Source organism: Elaeis guineensis, chromosome 11 (genome assembly GCF_000442705.2).
Source record: "Elaeis guineensis isolate ETL-2024a chromosome 11, EG11, whole genome shotgun sequence".
Taxonomy (NCBI): Eukaryota; Viridiplantae; Streptophyta; class Magnoliopsida; order Arecales; family Arecaceae; genus Elaeis; species Elaeis guineensis.
The window spans coordinates 115,541,581-115,551,544 of NC_026003.2; the positions used below are offsets into that span (position 1 = coordinate 115,541,581).

General features: G+C 37.4%; 1 protein-coding gene across 2 annotated transcripts; it reads left to right on the top strand.

Moving 5' to 3' along the window:
• Positions 1-2,390: 2,390 nt before the first annotated feature.
• LOC105054001 (acyl-acyl carrier protein thioesterase TE3, chloroplastic) lies at positions 2,391-9,759 on the top strand. Of its 2 annotated transcripts, XM_010935367.3 has the most exons (5): positions 2,394-2,721; positions 3,345-3,445; positions 6,539-6,648; positions 9,090-9,185; positions 9,279-9,759. In XM_010935367.3, exons 1-5 carry the CDS (start codon positions 2,483-2,485, stop codon positions 9,393-9,395), a joined length of 663 nt encoding a protein of 220 aa, XP_010933669.1. In that variant the 5' UTR covers positions 2,394-2,482; the 3' UTR covers positions 9,396-9,759. The 2 variants fall into 2 exon arrangements, with proteins under 2 accessions (XP_010933670.1, XP_010933669.1); XM_010935368.4 differs by lacking the exons at positions 9,090-9,185; positions 9,279-9,759 and adding an exon at positions 8,099-9,080 and having other exon boundaries at positions 2,391-2,721.
• Positions 9,760-9,964: the final 205 nt, after the last annotated feature.

Here is a 9,964-nt window from a genome sequence, read left to right on the forward strand (position 1 = left end):
CTCCGGTCAGTGCGGATTTCTTTTGCAGACGCTCGTTTCCGACGATCAGATGATGAAGAGATTGGCCGCAACAGCCATGATATCCAAATAAAGCAGGCCAAAATGCCAGAAAGCCCTTGAAGACGTACAACAATGGCCGGATCTAAAGTTGCTAGGTAACTCTCTTCTAACATGTCCTGCTTGACCTAACGTTATTTACGTGCGATGTTGCTGTAAGATATTCAGGCAGTAGAACTGTCACATGGACTCCACGGTTGAACTGGCTGATGGATGAAACGTTTTATTACCTAGCATAGTGTCACTTGATCGACAACCTCTCTTTATTCTCCACCCACAAATTTGATGGAAAATAGGATCGATTCGTTGCAGACAGGACAACTCTGACAATTTAATTGTTTCTCAGTTTAGGTAGCTAAGTTCCAGTTCTAAAGATACCTAAAATATGTACCGGCGTAACTTCCAATGCAGCTGTTAATAATTGCAGTATGTTCCAATCCATCAGCATCAAGCTTACGTGATTGGAGTTAAAATCCTTATATATGATTAGCAAGCCAAAATGCCGGATGGAGACAAATGACTTTAAAAACAAACAAGCTTGTCATGCTCTAGATGTCTACCAGAGAAAAAAGATTTGTTTGACAACGGAAGGTTAACATTCAAGCTTTGTTGGCTGGGCCAACAGAACCCCCAACGCAACTCCTCATCTCACCGCAAGCAGCAAAATAAATAAATAATTAATTAATTAAAAAATAGAAAGAATGATGGAGTCTCGAGGAGTCAAATTTAAATATGTTCTAATTCTGCCTGAATCCCTGACAGCCTGCTGTATCTTGCGTAAATCTGTTCAAATTGCTTGTGCTAAGCTTTTCAGAAAAAAAAAAAAAAAAAAACAAATATCATCCATTCTGGTATCACAACACGCTTAGATCGTGCAACTTCTCATTGACTAAACATGGAACGACATCTATGCTGAAGAAAAGGTTTGTAACTTGTCGCTCTAACATTTTGTTAGCCCCTTCAAAGCAATTTGTAATTCTTGTTTGAAATAAATCAAAAAAAAAAAAAAAAAAAAGCCCATGTTGAATAGAGTTTTCCCCCATACTAAAGGTCATTTGCTTCTGTAACCTGCTCGTTAGCCAAGCCATCATATCGACCATCTTCTTGTCCAGAGGAACCAAGGTATATGCTTATATCAGCAGCTGAATTTTCTGCAAAGCTAGACTTCTGGCTATCAGGCTCATCCACATTCCCAGTGAAGAAGTCTGTACCAGGTCCAAATGCACCTAAATCAAGCTGGTGCAAATCAACATTTAACGCACTTCATTGCACTGGTCCCCTTTGATGTACTACTCTTTTCCGTCGATCAACCTGGCGACCCGACCTCTGTCTGACTCCCCTCCAAACCAGGCTAGGTTGCTACAGTGGCAACAAGCAAAGGTGGCAGTGATGAAACCTTGGATGTCTTCTCCTTGGCAAAAGTTGCCCGTATGACCCCATTTTCTCGACGACTTTGTCGCTGGCGGCAAATTCAGCATCTCTCGGATCCTCCGATGGTGCACCCACATCACCCATGCCCGTATTCAAGATTGCTCGTGCCATATCGGTGGTATCTGAGAATGCTAAATTCATTGCCACTCGGAATCTATTGGACCCAAATGCCCACTAGGTACCTCATTGGACTTGGATCGCTTCGATCATCGTGGTCCCATTAGGTTTGCAAGTACTCCTCTACAGACCACATCAAGCCATGTAAGGGGTGTTTGGTTGGATGGACGAGGAGATCTCCTATTTAATAGAAAGGAGTTTTATTTTGATTTTAATTTTAAAATAGAATGAGATGATTCAATTCATCTAAAATTCAATACTGACTCCTTCTTAATGGTTTAAATTTTTATTTTGATTCTGATTTCAATTTCAAAATCATGAATCAAATGTGCAAGGAATATAGCTATTTCGATTCTGATTCCAATTTAGATCTCCACCGTAACTAAACACTCTCTGCCTAACCCAACTAGATTGGAACAGCCTGATCTATCTGGACAATGTGTGGCGTGATGCACATTCAAAATTAACTTTTTCTTAATGATTCAATTTTTTTTTTTTGATTTTGATTTTAATTTAGAGATCACAAATCAAATGCGTGAGCGACACGGCTATTCCAATTCTGATCCTAATTTAGATCCCGCCGCAACCAAATACCTCCTATTTAACCCAACTATATTGGAATAGCCCTATCTATCCGGGCACCGCGTGGTGCATCCTACATGATGCGACGCACGTTTTCAAGCCGGCTCTTTTTTAATAATTCAAATTTTTATTTTAATTCTGATTTTAATTTCGAGATCACCAATCAAATATATAAAGGGCATCCCTATTCGGATTCTGATCCCAATTTAGATCCCCGCCGCAACCCAACCTAACACAACCTACCTAACCCAACTATATTGGAACAGCCCGACCCATCCCGGCACCGCGTGGCGCGATGCACGTCCAAAGCCTTGTTTCCAACGCTCTCCTCGTGGCCTCCACTCCGTCCAGAGCGGAGCTCTGGAGGAGATCGAATACCGGCTTTTCCGCTGGCGCGGCCCTTCCGATCCGTCGACCGCCCCACGGCGGCGTCGAAGGACGCCTCACCTTGTCTCAGTCAGGCGGCTGGCGCGTCCATGCCACCGCCGCGAGGAGATTCCTGGGGATCGATTCCAACGGGAACGGAGGATTAAGGTACTAGAAAAGAATGAAAGGAAGTAGATGGAAAAGGAAGGATCTTTTTGTAATTATTTCTTGGTCTCATCTTTCGGAGATAATTCAGTGGATTCTTGTAGTTACTCCTAGTGAATATCCCAACCGCTCCAATTTTGCTAAATCTTCTTCTTGGTGTCCAAATCGAAGTTAGTGCCGATCCACTATGTAAAGTTGTAACCTCTTTTTGGTTCTTCATGGGCGAGCGCAAGGTTCTTGTGAACTACCCATCGTTTACTTTTTTATGATTTCCCCCCTCTTGTAGAAATATAAATGCTTGGATTGAATTTTGTGCATTGATATTAAAATTTAAGAATTAATTGATGCTCATTGATGTTTTGTGCTACAATGCAATATATATTCCATGTTTTCAGCCTTCAATACGATGCATGCTGCCTAGTACTTTATTTTCCTCCATATTTGGTATGGAGCTCCTTAGAATGAAGCCATGGGCTAGTCCATATTTTCGTGACCATGTGTATGTAAAATATACTATTTATGTATCGAATTTAATGGCATTGTTGATGCTTTGAATGTGATTACTGTATGCTTTGAATGTAAAATATACTATTTATGTATCTCTTTAACTCTCGTCCTCTTTTCAGGGCAGAGAAATTTTTTGAAGTTGAGCTCAAAGTCCGAGACTATGAACTTGATCAATATGGTGTTGTTAACAATGCCATATATGCAAGCTATTGCCAACATGGTGAGTTTTTTCTTCAGATAGTTTATTATTATAGTTGGTCAACTTGAGAGGGTGCTATGCTGCCATCCCGCTTGAAAAGTTGTTCTATTACAGAACAAAGGGAAAACTGTTGTTTATTTTCAATGTCTGAATAAGTTCACAAGGAAGAAAAAGTTACATATTTATTGATATCCTTAATTAAGAATGACTGAGTTATGTATGAGTTTGTCTACTTAAATGAATATGATATATCTTCTCATTTTGAATTGTCAAGTTTTTGATTGTGTCAAAGTGCTCTTTATGCTTTATCCTAGAGCTGTTGTAGATGTTATTCTTTGTTACTTTACTAGTAGATTTAGCTGTATCAATTTTGATGTGGACGTTGAGTGATAGGTAACTAGCCATACAATGCTTAAAACTAAGTTCCGGCCACCCTTAAAAGATATTCTTTGCAGGGTCCTGGTTGTCTCTTTTCGCAAGAAAGAATGATCGATCTTCTTTCATGACGTCAATTGTTGGATCACGCTTTGCATATCTTTCAAAGCGCAACAAACCTCTTCCTTCCATCAGCAGCACAAATCTCAAAGTGGATGTTGTGCTTTAAAAGCTGTGTAAAATGTGATCCAATTGTTGATGTTGTGAAAGAAGATCAGTCATTCTTTTGCACGAAAGATACAATTCTAACCCTTCTTTGCACTCTTGATTTGTTAGAAAATTAGTCAATAGGTTGATGCCATTTTAGGATCAATCATTCTCGAATGCTCCACTGCATAATTTACTGACTGACTCCGCATTGCTCAAAAACACACTTTACCAAACAGAGATCATTGATTTGAATAGATATGTTGTGCTACTTTACATATCTGTGCCAATTTCTTCTCCGATGTTTCTGTTCCTACTCTGGAACTGGGTGATGGTAATCTATTAGTCAAATTGAATATGAGAAACTTGATTTGAATGCCCCTGTCAGAATGCAAGGACTAAGAAGTGTGTGGAAAAATGCTGCAGTTATATGTCCGGTGCTTCCTTTTATCTTTCTTGCATGACAGGAGATTAATAAAACAGTTATTTTTCTGGGACCTACTCTTTTGAGTACCAATATGAAGCTTAGTTGCATATATAAATCAGAACCTTGGTTTTCTATGATACCTTATCTGGAAAACAAAAATCTATTCATTCAGTTGTTGTGTTCTCTGACTGATAGAGCCACATTATATCCTTGTATTAAAATGGAGTCTTCATGCATCTGGGGCTCTTACTAGGAACTTTAAGGTGTAAAACAATATCTACCAAATTCCTTTCCCCTTCTTGTTTTGATTTAATTTGGAGACAGGATAAAAAATGTATCTTTGCTTCCACTTCCTCTGTGGTGGTGGTTCCATAATCTAAGTTGGCAACTACTCTAACCTAGGTTTTAATTTATAGAGTTATTCGGTAGTGTTGACTTTTCTGAGTTCTGAGGCTGTTTTTTTTCCTTATTTCTTGTGGTTACTACCTCTTCATCTTTATTCTTCTACAAAATCCTATTTAAAAAGTCTAAACAAGCCAAATAATCTATTCTCTAACCTTAATGCCCTACACGGCATCCCAATCAATTTTAGCCTTGGTAGTTCACTGAAAATTAGTGTACTGGTCGATCAGAAGTATTCGGTCAACATTTCATTGCATGTTTCGTGAGACAAAATAAATCCCTAAATAAACACTAAGTAAGCTAATCAACCATCCTACTATCGTGTAGTCAATGCTCCTGCTGTTCATTAGTTGGCAATTGCATTGGTGATTCAAGTTCATTGTCATCTTGGAAACAAATTACAATAGCGATCCTCAATATTTAAGGCAGAAAATTTGTTAAATTTTTTACAATACCTCCATAAGTGAATATTATGTGTGCTCAAATTGTGGAGGAAAGGATACTTGAAAGATACATGTCTTTATTCTAAGATTTTATATGAAAATAAAACCTTATTATTTCCATTCTTCATTCCTTTTCTGTTAAGATTTTAACTTTTTGAAATCCTTGAAAATTTTCCCATGTTACTTGGACACTCCAAATTTTGGGATTTTTGATGTGTTGGACACTTCCTGGCACTCCTTGATGCTTTATACTAGCAAAATTATAATACCATCATTATTACATGTCTATTTTTGGCACATATAAAAATTTTTAATTATAAGTTAGCATTTTTTTTATCGAAGTTTATGATCTTAATAAGCATAAATCTAGTTTATTATTCATTATATGCATATATCAATAAATATATACACATACATATATAAGATAAAGACGTCCTGTATCTGAGTTTTTGAAGTTCCCATGTTGGATTCTTTTGGACACTTGGATACTTGACACCTGTCCGAGTAACATTGATTTTATTCCTGGTGGGTCACTGGCTCCATTCCTCTATTTCTCTGAAAAATCTCCTAACAAATGCAAACAGATTTTTAGATCCCTATTTTCCAACAGACTTATGAGTTTCGATATAGGTTTTCCATTGCCATTTGACATGGGAGTTCACTTTTAGTTGCACAACAATCTGCCAGAAACTTCTGAAATACCTGTTATTTTTAATCACCCTTATAAACGATGTATAAACCCAATAATTACTTATAAGGAACATATTTACCCATCCAACCTTAACCCGGAGTACCAAAATCAGCTGTCCTACTCATGGGTCAAATGCTCCGACAATTCAACAACAATTCACTGTTTCAATATTAACAAGGAAACAAGCACTGTGCCATTTTAAGGCAGAAACTCTCGAGAGGAGTCTAGTAATTATGCGTCTAATTAACTAATGGAAACATATGTTGCAAGTGAGGAAATTGGAGTGAAAATGTGCTCGATCTGTCAGGAAAAGGATACCAACGTATTTATATGATTGTATTTTTAGATTGAAGTTATATAGAACCTCTGAATATTTACCTTTTTCTGATTATTGAGTAGAGATGCATCAGTACGATTTGTATACTTTGCTTTTATTGGTGATAAACTTCATGTGGTTGTTCTCAAAATACTACCATTCTTTAGACAACCTTATTTTTCTGCTTTTTGCTTCTGCTACTCAAATATCAATAGTTAACCTTGTATGCTACTCGCTTCTTGTGGATGATCAGGTCGTCATGAATTACTTGAAAGAGTTGGCATTAGTGCAGATGCAATTGCCCGCACTGGTGAATCACTAGCCCTGTCAGAACTACACCTAAAATACATTGCACCTTTAAAAGTATGTCATCCTCCTGTTTAACCACAATTATTCCAATGATCAACAAATATATGCTAAAGTTGCAATTTTCTTCTTGAGCATGAAACTTTGAGCAACATTTTTTTTTCATAATACTATGCAATCATATTTCCTGCACATTTTGATATTACATATATGTGTGCATGTAGAAGATGTTTCTCGTGAAACCAAATTGAGAAATTGGTATTATGTGCATTTTGTGAAGCATGAAACTCACGTTCCCAAAAAAACTGGTGTTTTTGTCTCTTATCCTATCACACATCAGGTGAGGATGGTCCCGTGAAATAACCCTATTTCCTCCACAGTTACAAATTCTAACCAACATAAATTCTCTTATTTCTTGTTTTCATCTCCTTTTGTTTTCTGGCTGGGAGAGAACCATGTTGGAATCAAACTCTAACGATTGGAAAGATGGAAACCTAGTTTCTATATGAAAGAAATATGGACGTGTAGGCTGAAGGGTTGAAGACAGCAAATAATCCAGGCTAGAGGGCATTAAGAATTTAAAATTTGATTAGGGAAGGAGAGACCACTTCTATTCATATCTAGAGCCACAGAGTTAAGTTTTGTTGGTTTATGTTCTTGTTAAGCATTTTCCTTTTTCCTTCATCATCTTCTAAAATTATAGTCATTCATGATGCCTAGGAGATGATCTCTTCTATGTTGCTATGTCATTCTTATTTCAGCTCGTAATATGCTTCCTTAGTAGGTTTATATTTAGGTGTCTTTGGATTTTGAGGTTATTGTAGATTAGTATGGAGATTTTGACTTGTATATCAATTCCTATTATGTTGTCTCATAATTTTTAAGTTTATTTTCTTACATATATTTGGCAGTGGTGAATAGCATAAGAATAATTTTTCATTTAATGGTAAACCATAAGATGTACTTTGTTACATAGACTTATGTACATTGTAAAATAGTATTTATTTTTTATGTCTGCTTGCTTTGTTCCCTTTTAAGCTTATATTGCTAAAAAATTATTTGTTTGTTTTAAATTTTTAAAATAATATTGCATAGATGTTTCCAGTTTCCCGAATTACATTAGTTATTATAAATGGCTTCCTGCTTTCTCTTCTGGTATCATTTCTCGCATGTTTTTCCAACTTGGCAACTGTATTTTTTTTTCCTGCTGTCAATTTATCAAAGTTCAAATAATTCTGCTTTTGACTAGGGTAGTTGGACCAAAAGATTAGTGGTACCTTTAACAATGTAGGATGTTGTAGCCGGCATTGTTGTGATTGCATCAGTCAGACTGTCAATGCTTTACGATACATTTTGTGAGAGTTCCCTAAACCTTATAATTTTATACATAAAACCAGCTTTTTAAATAATTGAGTTGGTTTTCAACTCCTGGGCTCATTGATGAGGTGCATGAGTGATGAACTTTTCAAGATGATCCTCTGAATTCTAGTTTCTGTTTGAATCTCAGATTCTTATTGGTGTGATGTCACAAATGCTGGTGAGGAGTAAACGGTTGGTGAGTCCAAGAAAAGGAAGAAACCACTGGATTGAGAGAAGCAACTGAATTTGAGATCCTTAAGTTCTAGGGATACTGAAAGTTTCCGTTTGTCAGATTTTAATGTCCAGAAACTCTAGTGATTGTATGATCGGTGGCTTTTCCTGGTCTCACAAACTCCTCCCTCACTCTCTCCGTCTCATCACCCCATTCCTCCATGCATAAGCACCATCCGGTGGATGCTTGAAACGTGCATCCGAACAGGGCCTTGTGCCTATAGGGATGCTGAATCAGCCTCTAGTTAATATATTTTTGATGCACATGAGTCTTTGAATAGACAAATAGAATGATGAAAGTAGTAGGAGGAACTAATAAAGGACATTGCTCTTCCATTCGGAGTTTCTTGGGATACTAAAAGCCATCTGTAATGGTAATATTTGATACTACAAAATTTTTCGGATTCGGGATCTAGGGACTCCTATGACATGATCCCTCCATTTTCAGAATCTCATTCATTTTTAGATGTCATCACACCTGAAATGAGTTGAGAGATACCATTGTAGATGAGCTAGTCTACTATTCAAATTAGGGCTGTTTAGATGCCGAGTATGATATGGGATGGGTTGAAGAGTGAATTTGTGAGAACAGACGAAGGCAGGAATGGAGGCTGGCCATGTCATGCATCCTGAATTTTTTAGGACACTGGATGCTTCCTTTCTAAAATAATTTTTGATATCCCAAAATTTAGTAATTGGGACATCCATGAAATCCTCCAATGCCTCATATATCTCTCTTCATTAGTCTTCTCTGGTTGGCAATCACTACTTCTTTGGGAGATGTCATGTGGATAAAAGATCCAAGTGTCCAACCGGAAGCGTTGATGTCATATCTATCCCTATGCTGAGGTTTCACATCTTTATTAGACTCAGCTGGAATTTTGTTTTTTGATTTCTTGCATTGCCAGAGTGGTGATAGATTTGTTGTCAAGGTGAGGCTTCCAGGCATCTCTGCTGCGCGAATGTTCTTCGAGCACTTCATATATAGGCTGCCAAACTATGAGGTCTGTCAAACTTTTGATTTCCATTGAATTTTTTTGTGCTATATCTATCGACGTTAGTGACTCCTAAATTTATTATTCCTCTGTTCTCTTCAGCCCATCTTGGAAGCTACATGTACTGCCATTTGCCTTAACCAAAACAATCGTCCTACTCGCGTACCATCTGATTTTTCATCAAAATTACTGCAGTATTTCTCTTCCACAGATCCCTGAACTTGTTTTGTTGTTAGCGGAGGATTCAGAAGGTTGTTTGTGCATCAAGCATTCTGTTCTAATTGCTTTCTCATGAATTCCTCAAAATTACCATCTTGTCATTGCAATATTGAATTCAAATTGTGTACAAGTTTATGCAACCAGGAAAGTGGCTGATTGAAGAGAGTGTGATGCTCATCATAAACAGGACCAATCAGCAGAGGCCATTTAAAGCAGCATTTTTGTCAGTTTTGAATGGCTTGATTCGCTGTTTGGATTTTTTCCCCCTTTTTTAAAAGGTTCATGTAACATTTCAGATTCCATAGTATCATGTAACATTAGATCTGTCCAGGTGAAATATAAAGAGGTAGGTATTGTGGGGTCATTCTTCAAAGGTAAAAATGAATGGGTTACCAAATGATCACCTACCAACAGACATCTGTAATAATTTCACTTTCACCCAAAGAGTGAACGAAGCACCGACGGATCCACTGCAATAGATTGGATCCGGAAAGATATGACATAGTTGGAGGCCTATTCGCTCCTTCACGATATTCGGACTTGCTTTTATGACTTCGCTGCCCAATATG

What these genes read in the sequence shown, in the direction of transcription:
- LOC105054001 (XM_010935367.3), top strand. Translation starts at nt 2,483, where the DNA reads ATGCACGTCCAAAGCCTTGTTTCCAACGCTCTCCTCGTGGCCTCCACT. An exon ending in AACGGGAACGGAGGATTAAG is followed by an intron (nt 2,722 to 3,344) that starts GTACTAGAAAAG and finishes TCCTCTTTTCAG; the next exon opens with GGCAGAGAAATTTTTTGAAG. An exon ending in ATAGGCTGCCAAACTATGAG is followed by an intron (nt 9,186 to 9,278) that starts GTCTGTCAAACT and finishes TGTTCTCTTCAG; the next exon opens with CCCATCTTGGAAGCTACATG.